We start from the raw sequence: 26,951 nt of genomic DNA on the forward strand, positions 1-26,951 counted from the left end.
TGAGATTCTAAATTGGAGAAAGGCCAATTTTGATGGTATCAGAATTGATCTGGCAAGTGTGGATTGGGACAGGTTGTTTTTCTGGCAAAAGTGTACTTGGTAAGTGGAAGGCCTTCAAAAACAAAATTTTGAGAGTACAAAGCTTGTATGTGCCTGTCAGAATAAAAGATAAAGATAACAAGCGTAGGGGACCTTGGTTTTCAAGAGATATTTTAGGCTGGTTAAGAGAACAAAGGAGGTGCATAGCAGGAGTAGGCAATAAGGTGCTTATGGAATATAAGAAATGCAGGAGAACACTTAAGAAGGAAATCAGGAAGGCTAAGGGAAGGCATGAAGTTACTCTAGCAGACAAAGTGAATGGAATCCTAAGGCATTCTACAGATATGTTAAGAACAAGAGGATTGCAAAGGACAAAATTGGTCCTCTGGAAGACCAGAATGGTGATCCATGTATGGAACCGAAACAGATGGGGGAGATCTTAATTTTTTGCATTTATTTTTGCTCAGGAGATAGATACAGAATCTATAGAAGTGAGGCAAAGAGGTATCAACTTCATGGACTCTATACAGATTACAGAGGAGGTGGTGTTTGCCACCCTAAGGCAAATCAGGGTGGATAAATCCCTAGGGCCTGACAAGGTGTTCCCTTGGACCCTACAGGAGGCAAGTGCAGAAAATTGCCAGGGCCCTAGCAGAGATATTTAAATCATCCTTAGTGACTGGAAGGTACCAGAGAATTTGAGGATAGCCAATGTTGTTTCGCTGTCTGTACAGTTTTCTTCTTTCGATTGTTCTTTCTTTCCTCCCCTTTCTATAAGTGTCTACCTCAGATAAATATTATGTGGAGATTTGTGACAAATATTATTATATGATATATATGTACAGTATCTGAAATACATCTTATAGAAATGTTTGATGATGAAATTCAATAAAAAATAAATTACAAAAAAAAATTAAAAAGGCTTAGGAGAATTTTGGCCAGTGAGTCTGACGTCAGTTGTGGGAATGTTATTGGACAGTATTCTAAAGGTCCAGATATTTAAGTACTTGAATAGTCATGGACTGATTAAGAATAGTCAGTGTACGGGGTCTTCCTTTTTTTGTATGCTAAATTTAAAATGGCTTCTTTGTTATGTTATACTTGGGAATGCTTCTTTGTTATGGTAAACGCTGAGAAAGTCCCTCCCGCTAGCAGTTTGTTGAATCACGTTACTGATAAGAGGATGTTATGAACCAATTGGGATAGTTGTTATGGTTTTGGTGTATTTGAACTGTATGCGCGGGGTTTTGGGGCAGAAGGCGGGAGAGCGTGACAGAGGATGGACCAGGTGCTATAATGTCCGCTAACAGGGTCGGACCCCGAGGAGGGCGTTCAGCGAGGAGACGGAGACGGACTCGTGTGGAGCGTCTGGTCGACCACCGTTGTTGGTCCCAGGCGTCCGGTCGAGGTGGTCCGAGGGGTCGCAGGGTGAAGAAGAAGGTTCTTGAGCTCCAACTGTTTTGTGCACGAAGAGATTGAACTTTGATAAGTGTGACGCCTTTTATTTTCCTTTTATATTTTGTTCTCTATTAATTATATAGTTCCAGTAATATCTATAAACTGTAAATCATTTAATCGTATCTGATGTATTGTCTGTTATTTGGGCGGGGTGGGGTACATCACTTTAGCATCCACACAAACTAATTAACAGTTTGGTGGGGCCGAGGCTGTTTCTCTAGACAACAGCAAGCCGAGCAATCCTGGGAGTGGCCAGGGGGGCTACATCAGCATGGCTTTGTGTGTGATAGGTGAGGTCTAACCAACCTTAGAAAGTTCCAGGAAAGTGGATGAAGGCAATGCAGTGGATGTTGTCTGCATGGATTTTAGTAAGGCATTTCACAAGGCCCTGCACGGGAGGGTGGTCAAGAAAGTTTAATCGCTCGGCGTTCAGAATGAAGTAGTAAACTGAATTAGACATTGGATTTGTGGGAAAAGCCAGATTGTGATGGTAGAGGGTTGCCTCTGACTGGAGGTCTATGACTAGTGGTGTGCCGCAGGGATCAGTGCTTGGTCATTTATGTCAATGATCTGGATGATAATGTGGTTAACTGGATCAGCAAATTTGTGGATGACACCAAGTTGGGGGTGTAGTGGACTGTGAGGAAGGCTATCATGGGTTGCAGAGGGATCTGCATCAACTGGAAAAAGGGGCTAAAAATGGCAGATGGAATTTAATGCAGACAAGTGCAAGGTGTTGCACTTTGGTAGGACCAACCAGGGTAAGACTTACACAAAATGAACAGTAGGGCACTGGGGAGTGTGGTAGAACAAAGGGATCTGGGAACATAGGTACATAATTAACTGAGAGTGGAATCACAGGTAGATAGGGTCATAAGGAAAGCTTTTGGCAGATGGGTCATCATAAATCAACGTATTGAGCACAGGAGATAGAATATTATGTTGAAGTTGTACAAGACATTGGTGAGGCCTAATTTAGAGTATTGTGCTCAGTTTTGGTCACCTACCTACAGGTAAGATGTAAACAAGGTTGAAAGCGTACAGAGAAAATTTACAAGGATGTTGCCGGGTCTGGAGGACCCAAGTTATAAGGAAAGATTGAATAGGTTAGGACTGTACTCGTTAGAACGTAGAAGATTGAGAGGAGATTTGATAGAGCAGACAAAATTATGAGGGATATACAGTAGATATGGTAAATGCAAGCAGGCCTTTTCCACTGAGGTTGGGTGGGACTACAACTAGAGGTCATGGGTTAAGGGTGAAAGGGGAGAAGTTTAAGGGGAACATGAGGGCAAGCTTCTTCACTCAGCAGGTTGTGAGAGTGTGGAATGAGCTGCCAGCATAAGTGGTGCACGCAAGCTTGATTTCAATGTTTAAGGGCAGTTTGGATAGCTACATGGATAGTAGCGGTATGGAGGGCTAAGGTCCTGGTGAGGTTGATGGGAGTGGGAGGAATTTAAATGGTTTTGGCATGGATTAGATGGGTCAAAGGGCCTGTTTCCATGCTGCACTTCTCTATGACTCTTTATACTAGCTATATCACCTCTCCGCTCTTGATGCAGTGCCCTGACCCAAGAAAGCAACAGTGCCTTCACAGATGCCCACTCTCAAGTGCAACTTCACCCACTGAGTTTTTCTCCAGCAGATTCTTAACCTATTTTCTGTTTGTTGGACATTTGGTGGTAAATTTAACTAATGTCACATGGACTGGAATGTCACAAAGATGACCTGGAATAAATTGATTGAAGAAGCAGCTAGCTATAGAAGATTTTTTTAGAACCAGAATTAGAATGTTATGAAAGGCTAATCTGCATGAACCATTACTATCTACACAGAGAAAATTTGCAATAGATGAAAGGTCTGCTTTTGGTGGGAGTCAAATAACTTTGGACACTGTATACTGGCCAACATATTCCTCAGCTGAATTTGATGTGTGCAAATTCACTGCTTATATATAATCCCTGATTTAGAATGTCCTAAAGCCTTGACTGAAGCTAAAATAATTTCAAGCTATTTACTTCTGACTGATAGGTATAAATTAAATGAAGATTGTTACAAACATTAAAATTGATAATTTTGGGAAATTACAAATATAAAATATGGTTTTATCCAATATTTATCTGGAAATTCCAATTTATCAGACAATATCATTCTACTTATCTGAATGTAATGAGCCTGCATCTGTTTTTCTTCCACAATACTAAAACTTAGTGACATGTTCTTGGATATAACCCCAGAATTCACCAAAGTGAACACTTAGTTAGCTCATAAAACTTAAAATCCTTGTCCACTTATTTCTCCCATTTTATCTCTGTAAAGACATTTGGTTCTGAGTGTCCTGCTGAACGTGTCTGTTCTGAGATGGATCTGCCTATCATACCCTGATTTTTGTGCTGGTCGTTCACTTAGTAACTCTATTATTTTCTTCACATTTATTCATGGTGCATCCAAGGATTAATAAGTTCTTACATCAATGTACAATATTCACAGCATGTCAATGCAATTAGTTCTATCACAAAAAAGGCAGGAACACTTTAAATATCTACTCATCTATTAAACCGCTAAAAAAGTAACAGATGTAATGGCATAATTTAGAATATCTTCACAATGTAATGTTGAATTTCAATAAATAATAATGAAAATCTCTTTCCATACCTAGCATGCTTTAAGTTGGAAAATAAGAAAATTTGACAATTAGTCAAACTTTTGGTGATATAAACCAAACAAAATTCTTGAAAGTAACAAGTTAAGCATATTATAGCACATTTTAAATTCATCATAAGTTAAAAATGACAAGTAACCAAAATGTATAAATATCGGTAGAGAATTTTTCTTTATTGTGCTCTTGAGATAAATAAAAATGTAGGATAGCATTTGTATTTTGTTAAGTCTTAAGTAGCTAATAACTAATTCATGAAGAAAGACAGTACAGCAAAATTAGATATAATTTGTCAATTAGAGGATAGTATGAGTAATGAACACATAAGTCTTTTCTGCAATCTTTTCATTCATCTTCAAACACGTAACCAGCTACTATCCCTTTAGCAACTTACTCAGATGATGGCGCATGCAATCTTGCTCGAACAAGTTCTTCACCTTGAAGAAAGGAAGAAAAGGGATATAAGTTAGGCATTCTAATACGCTTGTGAAAGAACACACATATATGTTTTGCTAAATATTCAAAATTAACTCTTTAATCTTTTCTGAAAATCAATTTATGTTTCAGTAGCTGTAGAATTTCAATTAAAAAAGGAAATATTTTCTAATACACAGAAACAAAGATATAATTTTACAGCAAAGAGGTAAATATCCGGCTTATTGTGCACATGCCATCTTGTGAGAACAATTACTTAATTAGTTCCACATTCCTTCCCTTCAAATTTGCAAGCAAATATACAATATTATTTTGAAAGTTGCTCTTGAATGAATTTCCTTTTTTTGTAAATATTTCCTACAATTTCAAGGTACACTTACTGAAGCAATTCCTCCTGACTGAGCCATTTGAACATCAGTACGACTCAAGCTTCTGTGCACAGAAATCCAAGACCTACTGAACTACAGATAGCGCTACAACAACATAAAACTCAGTCTTGCTACAGAACTTCTGGCAAATGATCCCAATTTATTTAAATGAAGAGTCTAGGGCTGTGAATTATGAGGTAATGGGGAACATGATCATTCTAAACAACTGTTTTACTTTAGTTTAGAATTTTAAACTATTTTTAACTGTTTGTATTTAAATATTTTAAATAATTAATTTTCTTATATTTATTCCCTTTTATAAAATGTCAGAAACATTTAAAAGTTGTTAATTTGCCTCAGAGCCAAAGGCTGTGCAGAGATCTGAAAAGAAAGATGCAAATTGTAAAGTGAAGACCTTACTTAACTGGAACCACATTAAGTTGTTGGGTACAGGGATGATGGACAAGCAGGACTTGTTGCAATTTCTGAAACAAATAGCAGTATTGACTGATTTCAAGTTTAGTCTGGGGATAGAGAGTGGGAAGCTTACCTGTGGCTATTATCAAAAATAACAAATGTGAAGAAGAGAGCTTCAACAGCAGATGAACAGTGATTGGGCTACCTTAGAGAAATCTCTTGAAAGTGGATATTGGAGAATTATGACAATGGCACAGTGTCAGGGTCAGAAGGTACGTGGTATTTTTAGATCAAATAATCGCAGTTTCAAGGAGTTCCTGAGGAAAGCGATGGAGTTAATCGTTGAGGAGAGTGGTAAGAGATAAAGTGTTAGGAGGACATATGGGTTAAACCAAAGAAGAAATAAAGGGCTCAATTACACTGCTGAGAATGTACTTTTTTCCTTTCAAACAATCAAAGAAAATAGAAGAACTAATGTCTAGGCAAAAACTTAACAAGTGCAAACACAACAGCTACTAATTGTGGGTAATTACTCAAAATTTACAGCAATAACGTAGTGTAAAAGATGCAGAGAGCACAGGGTGCATTCAGGACAACTTTTTTCGTCAATAAATATAAGATGAACAAAAACACTGGGAGATATTTCTGGATTTAATTTCAAGGAACAAAGCCAGACAAGTGGAACGTATATTTGTGGGACAATAGTTTTGTTGAAATTCAGTTAGATTTAATATAATAATGGAGAAGTTTCTCATTTGAAGGAAATAATTTCTATTAACTGAGAAGTGATTTACAAAAGTGAACCAGAAACAGCTACATGAAGGTAAATCAGCATTAAAATAGATTCAAGTTGCTAGGATAGACAATGTTCAGGTAGTGAAGTATAACAAGACTAGAGTCTCCTGGATGCAAGGTCCATGGAGGATAGGAAATGGCCAAAGAAAAAAGAAAAATTTTGTTAAACACCAAGAAGTTTAGATTGCACAAAGCCCAATAGAGCACAAGAAGCGCAGAGAGCAAATTTTAAAAAAAGGGGGTGGGGGGGGGGTAGAATGACAAGTTTAAAAAATTTCAAATTTACTTTATGAGTATTTAAAAGAGTCAGAAGATACTGAAGAAAGAGAAATGCTTATTAGGAAACCCATACTTGGAGGCAGAGGATTTGGGTAAAATTCTTAATTGCTTATTAAATATTTTGCAGATGTTTTCACAGAAGATTGAAACATGATAAGGCACATCATGAAGAAGGAGAGTGTTAACTACTGGGTTAACAGTCACAAAAGGCCCAGAGGAAATTGCAGCTCCACACTTCATTTACTAATATCCTTCTCAGTTACAATGAATTCCCTATCAGCAATCAGACAGACAAGTTCTTTGCATGCAAAAAAAGTCAAACATCTTCCTGTCTGAAAAATTATGTACATTTAATATTTTAAAAATTGCACAAATTCAGTGTTGGAAATAAAACTGTCTTGGTCAAAAATATAGTATTTGTAGCAAGATGAGTTTAATAATGTTTTAAAAACTCTGGGGATGTATACAAAAAATAGAAAACAAAACAGGATTTTATAGTTTACATGCATTCTAAAATTAGGTTATACAGATCCCTAAGCATGACATCATGCTTACCTCAAGCGTGGCTCATGACTTTAAATAAGCAATTTAAACTCAATCATAGTTACTTAGCATAAAACAAGAAATGATCTAACAAAATGATCTAAGGAGCTGGTGGTAGACCTGAGGAGAGCTAAGGTACCAGTGACCCTTGTTTCCATCCAGGGGGTCAAGTGTGGACATGGTGGAGGATTACAAATACCTGGGGATACGAATTGACAATAAATTGGACTGGTCAAAGAACACCAAGGCTGTCTACAAGAAGGGTCAGAGCCGTCTCTATTTCCTGAGGAGACTGAGGTCCTTTAACATCTGCCGGACGATGCTGAGGATGTTCTACCAGTCTGTGGTGGCCAGTGCTATCATGTTTGCTGTTGTGTGCTGGGGCAGCAGGCTAAGGGTAGCAGACACCAACAGAATCAACAAACTCATTCATAAGGCCAGTGATGTTGTGGGGATGGAACTGGACTCTCTCACAGTGGTGTCTGAAAAGAGGATGCTGTCAAAGTTGCAAGCCATCTTGGTCAATGTCCCCCATCCACTACATAATGTACTGGGTGGGCACAGGAGTACATTCAGCCAGAGACTCATTCCACCAAGATGCAACACAGAGCGTCATAGGAAGTCAGTCCTGCCTGTGGCCATCAAACTTTACAACTCTTCCCTTGGAGGGTCGGACACCCTGAGCCAATAGGCTGGTCCTGGACTTATTTCATAATTTTACTGGCATAATTTACATATTACTATTTAACTATTTATGGTTCTATTACTATTTATTATTTATGGTGCAACTGTAATGAAAACCAATTTCCCCCGGGATCAATAAAGTATGACTATGACTATGACAATCATACTTACTAGATAAATTTCTTTTCATTGCGATCTGGATTGACAAAATAAACATTATTTAGAAATACAGTAAAACCATCGTTCAAATTCTATTAATAACAAATATAAAAAACAGGATTCTTAGGCCTACATACATTTTGTTAATTCAGCAAAATAATGATTCTGAATTTCCTGGTGGCATACAACAGTATACAAATACAAATATAGTTCATAAACATGCACAACTCATTCTTATCTACAATTAGCAGTACACAAATTCTCACTCAGGCATTCAGGGATGAAATAATCACTTACCGGACTGTGCCTCTGATGTCAGCATGTAAACAAAAAAGTAAACGTAATGTCAAATACTCATTTGTTAAATTACATTTCAACAATATATTTACATCAAGAGATCTCAAAAATGGAGGAATTTTCTGCTGACAAGATGCCCTATTCCTACCTTCCTTTTTTCCCCACACATGCCTCCAAGAAAAGTCTTCCACCGATAGACCAGTGCCAGCTTATCAAAGAGACTCAGTGAACTTCTATACCTTTTTGACTGCCACTGATATTCTGTATCCTGAATGCTATTTACAGCTCAGTGAGGTACTGCTCCAAGGCGTTCCTACTATCAGCACTGTTGCTTGAATTGAAAATTTGATAATGCTGAACACTAAGGGACAAAATACTACAATATTTAATAAAAGGTTAAAAGAACAAATACGACAGGTGTAGTTAAAAATAAAATACCTTTAAATCAACTACAAAGGAAACAACATTTCATTTATTGTCCACTCCTCAACCACATTTTTCCCCATTGATTTTAGCCAGGTCAGGTCCCAGACAGATTTATGAGCCTCGGAACTGGGAAAGCTGAAGAAGTTTCGCTATCCTAGAACAGTGCAGGTGGCCCATGATTGGCACTTAAGCTAGAGCAGAACAGATGGCCAGATCTTATTCATCTGTTTGGATTCTCAATCTTCTGCCAATAGTGGTTGAAAACTAGATCTGAGCTGATCTGATCGTTCTTAAGTTCCCACAATCCTGATTGATAAGTTACAGAACATGGGCCTCTGTACCTCCCTCTGCAATTGGATCCTCAACTTCCTAACCAGAAGACCACAACCAGTGTGTATTAGTGATAATACCTCCTCCTCGCTGAAGATCAATACTGGTGCAACTCAGGGGTGTGTGCTTAGCCCACTGCTCTATACCTATGACTGTTTGGCTAGGCATAGCTCAAATACCATCTATAAATTTGCTGATGGTACATTGTTGGTAGAATCTCAGATAGAGACGAGAAGGAATACAGGAGCAATATACCAACTAGTGGAGTGGTGCTGCAGCAACCACCTTGTACTCAACGTCAGTGAGATGAAAGAGCTGATTGTGGAATTCAGGAAGGGTAAGATACCACTCCTCATAGAGGGATCAGAAGTGGAGAGAATGAGCAGTTTTTAAATGTATATTATTTCTGTTTTTGTACAATTTTTAATCTATTCAATATACTGTAATTTATTTATTTTCTATATTACGTATTGCATTGAACTGCTGCTGCTAAGTTAACAAGTTTCATGACATATGCTGGTGATAGTAAAACTGATTCTGAAAAAATATATTTAAAAGTTACATTGTTTTTGTTCCAATAACTTATATTTAAGAATGTGTAATTAAGCACTTTTATTGAGAAAATGAATAATAAGATTTAAGAAAATAAGGGCAAGAAATGAATAACAAAGGCTGAAACATTTTAACAATAAATTTTTGTTATCCACTTAGTTAAGGGTCTAAGTCTCAAAATAAGAACAAATATGAGAAGTAACGTCTTCACCAAGAGAAAATTAACCTTTGGGATTCACTATCCAACAGGATTGCAGAGGCACAGTCACTGTCATTGACTCAGTCACTATCATTCAAGTCAGATTGATTTCTTTTCATATATTAAAGAAATATGTGGTTACTGCCCGAAAGTACTGTTGAGGAAAAATATAAAAGTGACCTTATTGAATAGCAGAACAGCCATAAGGAGCCAATCTACTTCCATTTCTATTTCTTATGCCCTCATGATTATTCCATTAGCCTTCAGAATGTACTGACCAAACACATGCTAAATTCAGGCTAAGTATTAAGCATGCCAGGGTTAACTTAGACATCTGATATAAATAAAAGTCAATTTGACTATTAACAAGTACTTCTATATTAATTCTTCTGCAGTTTCATTTTTCATTCTTCACCAACATTTCCCCTCATCATTACAAAATTCATTGAGCCAATTAGTAGAAAGTGCAAAATTGTAATCTAAAACTAACATTAACAACCGATTTATTCTAAGAACCATAAGGAATTGATCATCTCCAGTTAAGGAGAATAAGACTTTTTTTAGTATTTAACATAATTGTGTAATCTCTACTCCCTTAAACTTGACCAGTTTGGAAATGCAGACAAGTGGCAACGATAGAAACCGACCCCTAAAATTCATGAAACACAAATAACTATCCAAACCTATGTTATAACAATTTTTGTTTCGGATATACCAGAATCACTAATGGTTTGAAAGGCACAAGTTGACATTCAGTTATAATGGATGGCAAACATCCTAATTTAAGCTAATGCGAAATATCAAATCAAATATTTAAAACAAATAAATCACTAGAATGTATTATTTAACCTTGAAAATCTAACTGAAATATGGCACAGGATATTTTAATGCATTTTAGGGTTCTGAACATTGCTAGGGCAGAACTTATTGTCTGCCTCGATTTGCCCTTGAAGAAATGGGCTGAGTTCACAAACTGCAGAAGTTCATAACCAAGCAGTTTGCTTGGCTATTTTAGGGGACATTTAAAAATTAACCTATTTCATATTTGACGCTAATTAGCAATGATAAATTAAAATACTGCAGAGCAAGCATCAAAAAAGTACAACATTTATTTGATGCAAGTTGACTCCAAGTTCCATATTTACCTTTAAATCATGTTTCACTTCTAACAATATATCTTCTGAGCAATATAAGCAGATCTTGGATGTTTTTATCATTATCACTAACTTTGGTTATTGATTGTGTAAACAAGATTACAAAATTACACTATATATGGTGAATGAATGTAGATTAGCTTAATTTGTCACATGTCCATCTAACCATCCAGTGAAATGCTTTGTTTGTGTCACAACAAATCAGCGAGGATTGTGCTGGGCAGCCCACAAGTGTCGCAAAGCTTTCGGTGCCAACACAGCATGCCCACAACTCACTCACCCTAATGGTGTCTTTGCAATGTGTGAGAAAACTGGAGCCCCCAGAGAAAACCCAGGTAGTTATTGGGAGAACGTACAAATTCTTTACAGGGGGCAGCAGGAATTGAACCCCAATTATTGATTACTGACGCTGTAAAGAGATCCACTAACTACTGTGGCATACCGCAAAATCCAGTAAGTAATTTTTAATGTTAGTTAAAATATTAATATACAAACATAAAATACTTACAGATGGGGAAGGAGAAAGTGTAATATTCCCAATGGAAGCTTTCAGTTCTTCTAATGTGTGGTTTGCATCATTGTTTGGTTGCATGGGCTTAATTTGCACATGGAACTTTTTGGGTTCCTCATCATCAGAGCCCGAATCACTTGATGAATAAAAATTATTTTCTTTGGCATGTTTGCATCAGTTAAGGGAACAACAAGTTGTTCAAATTTATAACTCTATAGGGATTGTAGCCCCAAACAACAGTTGAAGATATCTAACTGTTCTGAGGACAAAAGGATCAAGGTCTAATGGCAGAACTGTACCATTTACTACTTTACTATTATGCAACACACTGGTGTGGGAAAGAGTTTCAGCATCACTTCTTAATAAATGAGCTAGCTACTTCATTTTTAAAAACACAAGATGCTTTCAAAGGACTAATAACCTTTTAGTTGATATAAAAATCAAGTGACTAGAAATCTTCTGCTATATGAAATAGCAGAGCAGGAGAAATGTTGCAAATTGTGAGAGTTTGCCGAGACCAGTGAGATGCTTGGCAACCACATTTGCAATGATTTTTGCATCATCTGCAACCTTCTCAAAAGCTGAAATCTCAACTACACATATAGGGCAAGGCAAAAGTTACCTAAACACCTTAATCCACAAAGTAGTCGTGTATCTTTGGTCAGCAAGCAAGTAGCCTAGATTTGGGCAGTGGCCAGGATCTGACCATAAGTCAGGCAAGTTTGGAAACACATTATACATTGATACAAGAACCTTGACCTTTGACCTAACTCAGTTAAAATATGTCATTCTATAAATGTGATTGAAGACCGTAGGGTGGATGGCAAGCCTGAAAAGGGCATAGGATACAGGAGCAATACAAATAAAATGCTGGAGAACTCAGCAGATCAGGCAGCATCTATGGAGAGGAATAAAGAGTTGATGTTTTGGGCAAGACCATTCATCCAAGTACTGTACAGGATACTGGGATGAGCTGTCACAAATTACGTTAATGACATGGATGCTAGAAAAGAATGAAACACATCCATGTTTCTTAATAAAACAAAACTAGGTGGGAAAATGAACTAATAGAAAATGTCTCCTTAAGAATTGAGGCAGGTGAAGTAGATGGTACAAAATGAAGAATAAGGATATACATTCTCATGAGAAGAACAGAAAAACAACTTTAAAACTGCAATAACTGGCAAATGCTGGTGCACAGAAGAGTTTAGTGTTCTAACTTAAGAAATTAGGAAAGTAGGCATGTGGAAACACAAAATAATTAGGAATGTGGGAGTCTGCTGAGACCCATGAATTGCCTTTTAATACAAGGGGGCTGGAAAATACAGAACACTACAAATGTCTTGGGCACATATATGCCACTTGGGTACCAAAGTCTTTTGCAGGGTACTGTAGTAATTTTATGTATTGTACTGAACTGCTGCTGCTGTAAAAAAAAACAGCAAATTTCATGACACAGGTGAGTGATGATAAATCTGATTCTGATATGGGTCTCTAGAGTGGACCAAGAGTGGGAAGGGGGCAGGGAGAGGAGAATCATAATTGGGAAAAAGGGAAGAGAGAGAGGAGGGAGCAGCAAGCACCATTGAGACATTCTGTAATGAGCAATTGTTTGGAATCAAACGACCTTGCCTGGTGTCCCAGGGATGGGTGTGTCTGCACCCAAGCCATCCACCCATGCCCCTGGCACTTCCTCTTTGCCACCTGTCACACACCCCTACTGCAGTGCTCCAATCTCTCCACTCCCAATACAGAGGCATGCAAAAATTTGGGCACCCCTGGTCAAAATTTCTGTTACTGTGAATAGCTAAGCAAGTAAAAGATGAACTGATTTCCAAAAGGCATAAAATAAAAGATGACACATTTCTTTAATATTTTAAGCAAGAAAAGATTTTTTTATTTCCATCTTTTACAGTTTCAAAATAACAAAAAAGGAAAATGGCTCGAAGCAAAAGTTTGGGCACCCTGCATGGTCAGTATTTAGTAACACCCCCTTTGTCTTGTCATCTTCAGAAGTTTTCTGATGACTCTACCATAGTTGGATGCATCAGCAAGGGAGATGAGGCTGAGTACAGGGCTACAGCAGGAAACTTTGTCACATGGTGTGAGCAGAATTATCTGCAGCTTAATGTGAAAAAGACTAAGGAGCTGTGGTAGACCTGAGGAGAGCGAAGGTACCAGCGACCCTTGTTTCCATGCAGGGGGTCAGCGTGGACATGGTGGAGGATTACAAATACCTGGGGATATGAATTGACAATAAACTGGACTGGTCAAAGAACAATGAGGCTGTCTACAAGAAGGGTCAGAGCCGTCTCTATTTCCTGAAGAGACTGAGGTCCTTTAACGTCTGCCAGACGATGCTGAGGATGTTCTACGAGTCTGTGGTGGCCAGTGCGATCATGTTTGCTGTTGTGTGCTGGGGCAGCAGGCTGAGGGTAGCAGACACCAACAGAATCAACAAACTCATCTGTAAGGCCAGTGATGTTGTGGGAATGGAACTGGACTCTCTGACGGTGGTGTCTGAAAAGAGGATGCTGTCCAAGTTGCATGCCATCTTGGACAATGTCTCCCATCCACTACATAATGTACTGGTTGGGCACAGGAGTACATTCAGCCAGAGACTCATTCCACCGAGATGCAACATCGAGTGTCATAGGAAGTCATTCCTGCCTGTGGCCATCAAACTTTACAACTCCTCCCTTGGAGGGTCAGACACCCTGAGCCAATAGGCTGGTCCTGGACTTATTTCATAATTTTACTGGCATAATTTACATATTACTATTTAACTATTTATGGTTTTGTTACTATTTAATTATTTATGGTGCAACTGTAATGAAAACCAATTTCCCCCAGGGTCAATAAAGTATGACTATGACTATGACTATGACTATGACTATTTGGCAAGTACCACAGCTTGTAAACACTTTTTGTAGCCAGCTAAGTGTCTTTCAATTCTTGTTTGGGGGATTTTCGCCCATTCTTCCTTGCAAAAGGCTTCTAGTTCTGTGAGATTCTTGGGCCGTCTTGCATGCACTGCTCTTTTGAGTTCTATCCACAGATTCTTGATGATGTTTAGGTCAGGGGACTGTGAGGGCCATGGCAAAACCTTCAGCTTGTGCCTCTTGAGGTAGTCCATTGTGGATTTTGAGGTGTGTTTAGGTTCATTATCCTGTTGTAGAAGCCATTCTCTTTTCATCTTCAGCTTTAATACAGACGGTGTGATGTTTGCTTCCAGAATTTGCTGTTATTTAATTGAATTCATTCTTCCCTCTACCAGTAAACGTTCCCCGTGCCACTGGCTGCAACGCAAGCCTAAAGCATGATCGATCCACCCCCGTGCTTAACAGTTGGAGAGGGATTCTTTTCATGAAATTCTGCACCCTTTTTTCTCCAAACATACCTTTGCTCATTGTGGCCAAAAAGTTCTATTGAAGAGGTTCAAAGGAACATCTAAACAAGCCTGATGCATTTTGGAAAAAAGTCCTGTGGACTGATGAAGTTAAAATAGAACTTTTGAACCCACAATCTATCTTGTTATGATCTTGCACCTTATTGTCTATCTGCACTCTGTATTCTGTTATTGATTTACTATCTTGATGCACTGTGTAATGAATTAATCACTTCGAACAGTATGAAGATAAGCTTTCGACTGTATCACAGCGCACGTAACAATAATAAACCAATTCCAATTCTTTAGAATTCTACTCTTCAGATTCTTATGATTGCTCATTTACTGAGTACATTCAAGCCTGACAATGAAAAGTTTCTGATTAATAATGAAATTAGAGATATGGGATTTGAGTGGGAAAGTAAACAAGGTGTAGGTCTGTGCTGCTAATATTTTATTCAGTTCTAAATACCACACTTAAGGAAAGAAGTCACTGCCTTAGGGGTGTCATTCTCTCAAGTGAAAACAAAGTCAGTTTACTCTTCTATATCAAAATTAGCTGGGGGAGGTTTAGATGGAAGTGTTGAAAATGATGCAAGAAGTTGCTAGAATAAATATAAGGAAATGTTTATTCTATGGCAGGACTAACCAGAGAATGCTGCTTTTAGATTTTAGTAGTAAAAGAACTTCAGGAGACACTGTGAGGAGGGGAGAGAAAAGTTTGAAACAGTACATTGTTATTATTTAGAAAGCTTTACTTGAATGAATGGTGGAAACAAATTCAACATTTTTTTTTAAATATCAAGTTTGGTGAATTCTATTTCATGAAAAAGATTTTTTCACAGCTGTATATATCAATTAGAAATCAACATTTCTGTATTTTACTCTGAATAGTAGTTTGTTGACTGACATGTACAAACTATTACGGTTGCTTATTTGCATTGTGAACTTCATTAACTGCCCAACGATAATTTTCAACATTAGTAAGTTCAGGTTAAGGATATTAGTTTGATTCACTTCTGGCTTGATACAGTAACCCTCCTCATCCACCTCTGGCATATTCTGTTGAAGAAAGAGAAAAATATAATGGTTAACTATAATGGGAAACTTTTTTTTAAAATTGGATCTCTGCCACTTACTATCAGGCTATTAAAATTGTGCGTAAAAATACGAAATATCTGTGATGGAACAAGAAAACAAATGCAAAAAAAATCTCTGAAGTATGCTGTACAATTATTTAGTTTAGCTAAAGACAATTTTAAGTGTTTAAAAAGTAGTGAATAATACCTTTGTGAAACACCTAAATTAAAAACTTTAGAAAAAAGAACATATTGTCCTGATCAACTGTCTTTTTTGATTCAAAGCAGTCCCTAAGTGAGCCACAAGAGAAAATCTACTAGAAAACACTTTTTTTTTGTGGGGAGATGAGCATACTTATTCTACAGAAACTGTCTTCTCATTAAATAAATGTTACTGAATTGCTTAGCACAGAGTAAGCCCTTTGGCCTAATGTCCATGTTGACTGAAGTCCTGAGGTTGTCCCATTTGCCTACTTCGACCCACATCTCTCTAACTCTTTCCTATCCATGTACCTGTCTAAATGTCTTTCAGAGTAGAGTCTGCAGTGCTGCTTTCTGCTGGGAAGTTGGTTTTGATGAGAGGATGACACTGGCAATCAGTGAGGCTGTCAAGAGTGCTGCTTTTAATGAATATTTGTCAATGTCAGGAGTACATGCACTAGCCCTCTTTGGGGTCAGTGCTGGAAAGGGGTCTCATATCTCTATGCACTATGAAGATGGCATGTCATTTATTGTACTTCAATAGCAGTTTCTATAGAGACGTGGTAGAGAGTCTTGTGACTGGTTACATCACTGCCAGTTATGGAGGCTCCAATGCACAGGATCAAGAGGCTTCAGTGGGTTGTAAGCTTAACCAGCTCCATCACAGGCACAACCGTCCTCACCATCAAGGACATCTCCAAGAAGGCAGTTTCCATCATAAATGGCCCTCACCATGTGTGACATGCCCTTTTCTTGTTACCAAGATACAGTGGGGGGATACAAGAGCCTGAAGACCCACACTCAAGAGTTTTAGGAATTAGCTTCTTCCCCTCTCTCTGCCATTTTCGGCCCCAATCCCAGCTGCAAAAGGAAGAGGGTTAGGCATGGAGTTAGCAACACCACCCCATAAGAACCCAGAGCTACAAAAATGCCAACAGAAGCCTCAAAGACCTCATTCCTAGGAAAAGAAGGATCTTTGCCTAGAAGACACCAAGAAAATGGGCTACAACTTGAAACAGTGGCTCAAAACAGAGGACTCTGGCAAGCTGCTGTCCATGGTCTATGCCCCAGTAGAGGTGAAGGTAAGTAAGTTCCTCCCAATACAGTCAGATTTCTGAATGATCCATGAACATTGCCTCGTTATTCCTCTTTTGTATTATTTATCTATTTTAGTAACAGAGTCATTTATATGTCTTGCACCATGCTGTTACAAAACAACAAATTTCACAACATATGTCAGTAACAATAAACCCAATTCTGACTAAAAAACACACACACCTAAAAGCATTTTACTTAATTAAATCAGATAAATACTTTCTCCAAATTTCTCTTATTCATTTCAATGGGCTATTTATGATCCTATAGTTAATCCTATAGTTCCAAATAATTAAAGTTCTAATATCTTTAATTTGAAGCACTGGGAGAAATCAACTATTCACTTCCTGTAACTTCCATTGTCAAGAAGATCCAGCAAAGTTACAGAGTGAACTGTATTTTTAAGAATTTTTCATAATTTCTTTCTGTGGTCTTTACAAAACCAGAAGGCAAAATTAACTATTTTCACATCTATATATTTATTTGCCTCTAGTAAAAAATTTAGCCACATTTGGTCAATCATTAAAAATATATAAATGTATTATACCACCAAATAAATAAATGTATTCAGAAATCTCAGTCACATACCAAGTCCATCATACTCATTAGAACAAAAAAAAGACAAGGAAGATCTCTGTTCCATGAGATATTGGGAGTGGGTAAGGAAGAACTGAAATTCCAACTTCATTTACCATGAACATTAGAACTGCATGATTTTACTTAAACATAGGACACAGCGCAGTAAAGGAACCGTCCAGCCACAATGCCTTTGCCAAGATTGATACCAACTTAAACTAATCCCATCTGCTTGTACATATATCCTACCATTCTCTGCCTGTTCATGTGCCTGCTTAAATGCCTCTTAGATGTTGCTATCATATCTATTTCCAACACTTGCCGAAAGCTCATTCCAGGACCTTCCAGTCTGTGTAAAAAAATTTGACTCATGAACCTCTTTTAAATTTTCTCCTCACTTTAAAAGTATTTGATATTTCTACTTCAGGAAAAGGACTCCATCTACCTTATCTGCTCTACAAATACGCACAACTATGTGGGAGGGAAGGGTTAGATTGACATTGGAGTATGTTAAAAAGCTGGAATAATGTTGTGGGCTGAAGGTCTTTTGTTGTACTGTTTTATGCTCTTATTACCTTAGCTACTGTATTTCTGATACTCCAGAGAAAATGATCCAAGTTTACTGAACCTTTCCTTATAGCTGGTACCCTCTAATCCAGGCAATATCCTGGTGAATCATTTCTGCACTCTCTTCCAAGCCTCCATAACCTTCCTGTAATATCCTCAACTTTAATACTCAATGCACGAAACAATAAAGTCAACTACACCATACACTTTCTTCATTACCTTATTTACATGTGCCCACTTACAGAGAACTGTAGAGTTACACCGAAAGATCCCTCTGCACATCAATGCTCCTAAGGGTCAAGCTACTTACTATATAATTTTTCCTTTATAGTTGGTCTCCCAAAACGCAGCACCTCACACTTATACAAATTATATTCCCTACCACTGTTCTGTCTACAATTTCAAATGGTCTGTATCCTGCTGAATCTTTTAGCAACCTTCCTCACTATCCACAACTATGCCAATATTTGTGTCGTCCACAAGTTTACTGAATCAGTCCACCTACATTTTCATCCACAACAGAGGACCCAGCACTGATCGTTTCAGAACACCACTGGTCCCAGACCTCCAATCAAAATGACACCTCCATCACTACACTCACTTTTCTTTGGTTAAGCCAATTTTGAATCCAATCCCCAAAGGAGTAATTAAAATATTCAGAAATCAAACTGAATAAACTTAAGATGCCGCAGACAGATTAAATTGCATCTCCTTCCTCAAATCTTTGCAGCTGGCATAATTTCCTGTTCTGTATTATTCATTTTATCCCAGCATTGGATGGACTATGTTTGATAGAAATCTGCAACATTTATTTAATGAAATACTTCTTTTAAACAAATAAGAAAAAGTTTGTTGTTTGTAATCAACTCTGTACCTTAAATTCTACTGTTCTACTTTAACTAAGGTAATCAGCAAACGTATATTTACAGCAGCTGTTCAAAATTGATCAATTTACTAGATATACTATTTGCTGTCATGGTCCTATGACCTTTGAGATTTCTACTTTTGCTTAGTCTACTTACAACTGAATCAGCATCTGGAGATTCCCTGTCAGAGAAATAAAACAGAGTGAAATTACAGTTACTGTATATATTCTAATCATGAATATTCAAAATAAAAACTAATACTTTCAGAAGTTACATTTATTCTTGAGACCTTTATTTTTAATAAACAATGCCTTCTTTAACAAATTAATTCACACTTGAGCTCTTGATGTCATAACTATCTCACAACCCGGAGATGTGAATGGGGCTACGCTAGCACTTTGTAGAGGGACTGGCTGTGAGATAAATAAACTTTCTCAGCTTAGTACATCAATATTCTAAACATTTCTGGCCACAGATAGAAGGGAAGAGAATAAAACCTAGAGAGGCTATAGTAATTACTTTACACTGAGAAAAAAAAGTTTAACAAATAACCTCAGACTTCGTTGACCAGGAAAAATTTGCATTTTAATGAAGAGTGAGTTATAGTCTAGATACTCAGTTATTTAACTGAGATTGCATAAATTTATAAATCAAATATTTTTAAAATGAAGGGTAATTACTGCATTAGATTAACTTTTTGATATTCCTGTTAAACAGCTGACAGGTTTTTTTTAAAATGTGAGATGGACATGCCGCAAACAGTAGAGGTAAATGTACCATGAAGGGGCAGCGAAATACATGTTGCAAATGGCAGCTCCTCAAGCAACATAATTTGTTTCTAAAACAAATTCTACAAAAGAATAAATAATATTTTCCATTTTTCAAAGTACTACTAGATGTTAACTGGTAAATTTAGAATCAAGATCCATTCATTGTGTCACCTAAGATGAATAAAAGAAGATTGAGTAAATCACAATCATAATATTAAAAACCATTTTTTAAAGGACGGACATACTGAGGATGTAAATATTTCCATCGTTGGTTGGCTGTTATTTTTCTCCCTTCATTTTAAGAAAGAGTCTACCTATAAGACTCCCAAGTGCCAAGCTCTTGAAAGTATCAGGTTCTAAAACATGTCGAAATTAGGAATTGCTCTTATGTCTGCATGCAATATCTCAACAGTATTCAAGGATTAGATGATCATAAACAAACAACATCTCACATCACATACACAAAGTAAATGTCATTTCTGTCAAAAACCATTTACTCCTGACATTGAATTATATTACTATGGACACCACCAAATCCCCAACGTATTAGAGATCACCACTGACCAGAAATCCAGCAGGGCCAGCCAGATATATACTGAGGCTACAAAATATGAATCACAGGTTAAGAGTGTAGTAGAATACTCTTCATTTGCCTTGTTAATAAAGACTGACATAAATCAAAGCAAAGAGGCTCACTTCACCCTTCCTAAATATTGGACACTACCTCACTTTTTAAAAAAAAACATACAGTATTTCTGTTCTTGCACTTTTTAAAACCTATTCAATATAAGTAATTGATTTACTTGTTTATTTATTATGTTTTATTTTATTTTTTATTATTATTTTATTTTTTTCTCTCTGCTAGATTATGTATTGCATTGAACTGCTGCTGCTAAGTTAACAAATTTCATATCACATGTTGATAATAATAAACCTGATCCTGATTCAATCCACTACTAGTCAATTGAGCTGCAGAGTGTGCCATACAGGCAGATAATGCCCACTGGAAAGAACATTCTGAAGAACTCCTTATCATGAATCAGTCCAACTTAACGAAGTCTATTCAGGACAGTGTTCTCAGCATTTTTGACCAACAAGAAATGGAGATGGCTGTATCTTAACTCAAAAATAGCAAAATCTCAAGAGTAGATTATCTTCTTATCAAAATCATAATACATGGTGGTGCAAAGCTTCGGTCATAATTCCAAACCTCAAGGTCCCTATCAAGAAAGGGAAGGATATACCAGGGAACAGAGATGTTGTAATCACAACTAATTTTAAAAGGAGACAAACCTGACTGTGGAAGGTAAGACAGGTATTCATGTTATCCATTACAGGAGTCTGTTACTGCAGTCCTCTACACCTCTTCCTAATAAATGAAGAGCTCTTTTCTGACAGTATCAATTCTCTATAAACAAAGGTTCTTTCTTTGATCTCTGACTCTGCCCTCCAACACAAACCAACATAGGCTTGAGGTTTAGCATGTCATTTTCCATCCATATGCATTGTAGCCCTCAGGACTCAACAATGTATTCAATGATTTTAAAAAAGATAGTCCTTTCAGTTTGCATCAGAACTGGATAGCTCTGATAAAAGCTTGTAATTCCATGTTCCCTCTTCACAGATGCTGCCGGAACAGCCAAGTGTTTTAAGCATTCTCCTTTCTTTCAGACCTCCAGTAAATGCAGTGTTCTCAGCATTGTTTATATTTCTCCCTCTGAATATTTACTCCTTATTAAATCTCCTTCAGACAAATAAATTGTGATTTATAAACCTTTACCACCTTCTATGAGAATGCACCACCACCCACCACTTGTATCATTGCTAACTTTCACTCGTTCTAATGAAAGGTCATCGTATGATGACTTGCTGAGTATTTCCTGTATTTCTTGTTTTTATTTCAGAAGATTCAGCATCTGCAATTTATTTTGGTTTTGGATGCCTTGCTGAGTTTGTACATGGCTTTGGTGTGATCACATTTGGAAGACTATGTGAAAATTTGATCTCCATATTGGCTTTGGAGTTAATGCAGTATAAAATCATAAGATCAATTTCTGGGATGGTGGATAATGAAGTAGTCCTCAAAAATAGAAGAATAAGAGAGGATCTCACTGAATGATATAGATTCTGAAAACAGCAGACAAGAACCTCTTTTCCATCAGAGGCAGTCTGGAACGAGGGAGCAATGATTCAAAATTAAAATCAACCTTTTTAGACAAAGATGAGGAGATACTCCTTTTCTTTAGAGTTATTTGTAAACTTTTGAAATTATCTAAATCAGAGTGCTGTGGATGTTCTTTAGTTAGATATGCTTAAGACTTTTGGAAACCATTGATGGTAACAGATATGAAAATTGAGTAGGAAAGCGAACAAGGTAGAGGTTCAGCCATGAACTTACCAAATGACAACAGGTTCAATGGGCCACATGTTCCATTTTCCTATGCTTATATGCTACATTAAACTGCTGTGCACAAACCATTAAAACATGAACTCACACTGAATCTGTATCTTTGTCTCTTTTCATTCGTCCAGGTATTCCAAAAGTTTTCTTTCTAGTCTTCTTGACCCCTGCATTTCAAAGATCATTCAAAAAATTCGATCCAACAACAAAAAAATATAGTTTGATTCAGTGCAGGTGCAGGTCAAAGGAATAGTTCGGCATGGATTAGATGGGCCAAAGGGCCTGTTTCTGTGCAGTAGTGTACTGTGACTCTAGTTGGTCTGCTAAGAAGCAAAGCATTCAAGAGATGATGCTAAGTGAGTATTTAATTTTCCATGTCTCTCAGGACGGATGATAAGAGCCCTCCATCCCCTTTGTAGTTTTCTTTGTTTTCAGTGGATGCCGAAGGAGTAAAATGGGAGTACTTGTGAGAAATGATGGAGAGGGGAAGAAAGAAATGGGTAGGGAAGAAAAGGGAGAGGCAATTGCAGAATGGAAAACATCTCAAGTTCAAGTTTAAGTTTATTGTCATTCAACTGTACATGTGCATACCGCCAAATGAGACAATGTACTGCAGGACTAATATGTACATGTAACACATAAACTACTATTACCACAAATAAATTAACAAATCCTAAGGTGCACATATGATAGAAGTTAAAAAGTAAACAGTATTACATCACTGGTGCTTCATACGTGATGAGATCTGGATGGTGGCAGGGAGTTCAGTAGTCTTATGGCCTGGAAGAAGAAGCTATTTCCCATCTTAACATTTCTTGTCCTAATGCTACAGTGACTCCTGCCTGATGATAAGGGGTTCAAGAGATCAGCGGACAGATGAGAGGGATCACTGGTGATGCCAAAGGCCCTGTGTACACAGTGCTCCTGATAAATATCTCTAATGGGTAGAAGAAAGTTCCTAACTGCTGGATTCTCTCAGCAGTCCTTTGTAGGGAATTGCAGTCAGGTGCCTTATAATTCTTGTACTAGATAGTGATGCTGCTGGTCAGGATGCTCTCGATAGAGCTCCTGTAAAAATTGGTTAAAATGTAGCGAAGGAGGAAGCCACACTAGGCTCAATCTCCTCAGGAAGTGGAGACGCTGCTGTGCTTCTTTGACCAAAAAGGTGTTGAGGGACCAGGTGAGATCGTCCATTATGTGCATTCCCAGAAATTTGATGCTCCTAACTCTCTCCACAGAGGAGCCATGTATGTACAGTAAGGAGTGATCAGCCTGCACTTCCCTAAAGTCCACAGTCATCTCTTTGGTCTTGTCCACATTGAAACTCAAGTTGTTGTGCTTGCACCATTCTACCAGCTACTCTACCTCCTCTCTGAATGCCATCTTGTCTTCATTGTTGATGAGACTAACCACTGTTGGGTCATCAGCAAATTTGATGATTTGGTTTTAAACTGGATTTAGCAAAGCAGTCAAGCATCAGCAGCGGGCTGAGCACGCGACCCTGCCAGTGCTCAGCATGATGGAGTTGGAGATGTCCTGCCAACATAGAATAACTGTGGTCCTTCTGTTAAGAACTCCGGGATCCAGTTACAAAGAGAAGTGTTGAGACCCAACAAGGACAGTCTACCCACCAGCTTCTCAGGTATGATCATATTGAATGTCGAACTGCAGTCAATAGACAGCATTGTAGCATAAGAGGCACCATTTTCCAACAGTGCAGAGGCTATGGCATCATCAGTGCAAGGTGGAGAAGGAAAAGAAAAAAAATGTTTCTCCACATTGTCCTATTTTCCCATTAGCATTGCAGTCAGCTATATTTTGTTGACATGGAAGAAGAGACATAAGGAATGAGCTCCTGGTGAGGAAGTGTAAAGTGAGGCATTTTAATATATTGTTGCTTGGAGTACAGAAAAAAAAACTGATGACAGAAAGAAGTCTCTATTAAGGCAAGTGCAAATTAAATCTTATTATGATGCTGTGGAAAGTAATCTTTGGCTCTGTGTACAGCAAGAAAAATTATCACTGTCAGGAATTTGGAAGAATAACTTTATGAACATCTGATTCCATGACTCCTGGATTTCAGTGCTTTAAAAGGGATGGGGGGGGAGGGGAGGAGGGGTGCCATTTCTGGTCAGGGATACTATTACAGCTACAGAAAGGGTGGGTAATGTAGCAGGATCCTCTTTTGAGTCAGTATGGGTAGAAGTCAGGAACAGGAAGGGAGCAGTTACTCTATTGGGGGTATTCTATAGGCCCCCTGGTAGCAGCAGAGATACAGAGGAGCAGATTAGGAGGCAGATTTTGGAAAGGTGCAAAAATAACAGGGTTGTTATCATGGGTGACTTTAACTTCCCTAATATTGATTGGCACCTGATTAGTTACAAGGGTTTAGATGGGGCAGAGTTTGTTAAGTGTGTCCAGGACGGATTCCTGTCACAGTATGTGGACAGGCCGACTAGGGGGATTGCCATACTAGAACTAGTACTAGGTAATGAACCGGGTCAGGTCACAGATCTCTCAGTGGGTGAGCATCTGAGGGACAGTGACCACCGCTTCCTGGCCTTTAGCATTATCATGGAAAAGGATAGAATGCGAGAGGACAGGAAAATTTTTAATTGGGGAAGGGCAAATTATGAGGCTATAAGGCTAGAACTTGCGGGTGTGAATTGGGATGATGTTTTTGCAGGGAAATGTACTATTGACATGTGGTTGATGTTTAGAGATCTCTTGCAGGATGTAAGGGATAAATTTGTCCTGGTGAGGAGGATAAAGAATGGTAGGGTGAAGGAATCATGGGTGACAAGTGAGGTGGAAAATCTAGTCAGGTGGAAGAAGGCAGTATACATGAGGTTTAGGAAGCAAGGATCAGATGGGTCTATTGAGGAATATAGGGAAGTAAGAAAGGAGCTTAAGAAGGGGCTGAGGAAAGCAAGAAGGGGCATGAGAAGGCCTTGGTGAGTAGGGTAAAGGAAAACCCCAAGGCATTCTTCAATTATGTGAAGAAAAAAAGGATGACAGGAGTGAAGGTAGGACCGATTAGAGATAAAGGTGGGAAGATGTGCCTGGAGGCGGTGGAAGTGAGCGAGGTCCTCAATGAATACTTCTCTTCGGTATTCACCAATGAGAGGGAACTTGATGATGGTGAGGACAATATGAGTGAGGTTGATGTTCTGGAGCATGTTGATATTAAGGGAGAGGAGGTGTTGGAGTTGTTAAAATACATTAGGACGGATAAGTCCCCAGGGCCTGACAGAATATTCCCCAGGCTGCTCCACGAAGCGAGGGAGGAGATTGCTGAGCCTCTGGCTAGGATCTTTATGTCCTCGTTGTCCACGGGAATGGTACCGGAGGATTGGTGGGAGGCGAATGTTGTCCCCTCATTCAAAAAAGGTAGTAGGAATAGTCCGGGTAATTATAGACCAGTGAGCCTTACGTCTGTGGTGGGAACGCTGTTGAAAAAGATTCTTATAGATAGGATCTATGGGCATTTAGAGAATCATGCTCCGATCAGGGACAGTCAGCAAGGCTTTGTGAAGGGCAGATCGTGTCTAACAATCCTGATAAGAGTTCTTTGAGGAGGTGACCAGGCATATAGATGAGGGTAGTGCAGTGGATGTGATCTATACGGATTTTAGTAAGGCACTTGACAAGGTTCCACATGGTAGGCTTATTTAGAAAGTCAGAAGGCATGGGATATAGGGAAGTTTGGCCAGGTGGATTCAAAATTGGCTTGCCAGCCGAAGGCAGAGGGTCGTGGTGGAGGGAGCACATTCAGATTGGAGGATTGTGACTAGTGGTGTCCCAGAAGGATCTGTTCTAGGACCTCTACTTTTCATGATTTTTATTAACGATCTGGATGTGGGGGTAGAAGGTAGGGTTGGCAAGTTTGCAGACGACACAAAGGTTGCTGGTGTTGTAGATAGTGTAGAGGATTGTTGAAGATTGAAGAGAGACATTGATAGGATGCAGAAGTGGGCTGAGAAGTGGCAGATGGAGTTCAACCCGGAGAAGTGTGAGGTGGTACACTTTGGAAGGACAAACTCCAAGGCAGAGTACAAAGTAAATGGCAGGATACTTGGTAGTGTGGAGGAGCAGAGGGATCTGGGGGTACATGTCCACAGATCCCTGAAAGTTGCCTCACAGGTGGATAGGGTAGTTAAGAAAGCTTATGGGGTGCTAGCTTTCATAAGTCGAGGGATAGAGTTTAAGAGTGGTGATGTAATGCCGCAGATCTATAAAACTCTGGTTAGGCCACACTTGGAGTATTGTGTCCAGTTCTGGTCACCTCACTATAGGAAGGATGTGGAAGCATTGGAAAGGGTACAGAGGAGATTTATCAGGATGCTGCCTGGTTCAGAGAGTATGCACTATGATCAGAGATTAAGGGAGCTAGGGCTTTACTCTTTGGAGAGAAGGAGGATGAGAGGAGACATGATAGAGGTGTACAAGATAATAAGAGGAATAGATAGAGTGGATAGCCAGCGCCGCTTCCCCGGGGCACCACTGCTCAATACAAGAGGACATGGCTTTAAGGTAAGGGGCGGAAAGTTCAAGGGGGATATTAGAGGAAGGTTTTTTACTCAGAGAGTGGTTGGTGCACGGAATGCACTGCCTGAGTCAGTGGTAGAGGCAGACACACTCGTGAAGTTTAAGAGACTACTAGACAGGTATATGGAGGAATTTAAGGTCGGGGGTTATATGGG

The 26,951-nt window shown here is 38.5% G+C and overlaps 1 protein-coding gene across 2 annotated transcripts in view; it reads right to left on the reverse strand.

The window, feature by feature from the left end:
* The window catches only part of fcho2 (FCH and mu domain containing endocytic adaptor 2), a 216,065-nt gene that overhangs the window by 98,313 nt on the left and 90,801 nt on the right, over window positions 1-26,951 (reverse strand). The window contains exons 10-16 of one of the 2 annotated variants that reach the window (XM_072257931.1): window positions 22,343-22,415; window positions 19,234-19,258; window positions 15,696-15,755; window positions 11,303-11,470; window positions 8,134-8,145; window positions 7,849-7,873; window positions 4,551-4,593 (exon numbers count right to left, since the gene is read on the reverse strand). In XM_072257931.1, the coding sequence (XP_072114032.1) occupies window positions 4,551-4,593; window positions 7,849-7,873; window positions 8,134-8,145; window positions 11,303-11,470; window positions 15,696-15,755; window positions 19,234-19,258; window positions 22,343-22,415 (406 nt within the window). The remainder of the gene's footprint in view (window positions 1-4,550; window positions 4,594-7,848; window positions 7,874-8,133; window positions 8,146-11,302; window positions 11,471-15,695; window positions 15,756-19,233; window positions 19,259-22,342; window positions 22,416-26,951) is intronic. The other variant, XM_072257932.1, reaches the window with a different exon arrangement.

This window comes from Mobula birostris, chromosome 5 (assembly GCF_030028105.1).
Source record: "Mobula birostris isolate sMobBir1 chromosome 5, sMobBir1.hap1, whole genome shotgun sequence".
Lineage (NCBI taxonomy): Eukaryota > Metazoa > Chordata > Chondrichthyes > Myliobatiformes > Myliobatidae > Mobula > Mobula birostris.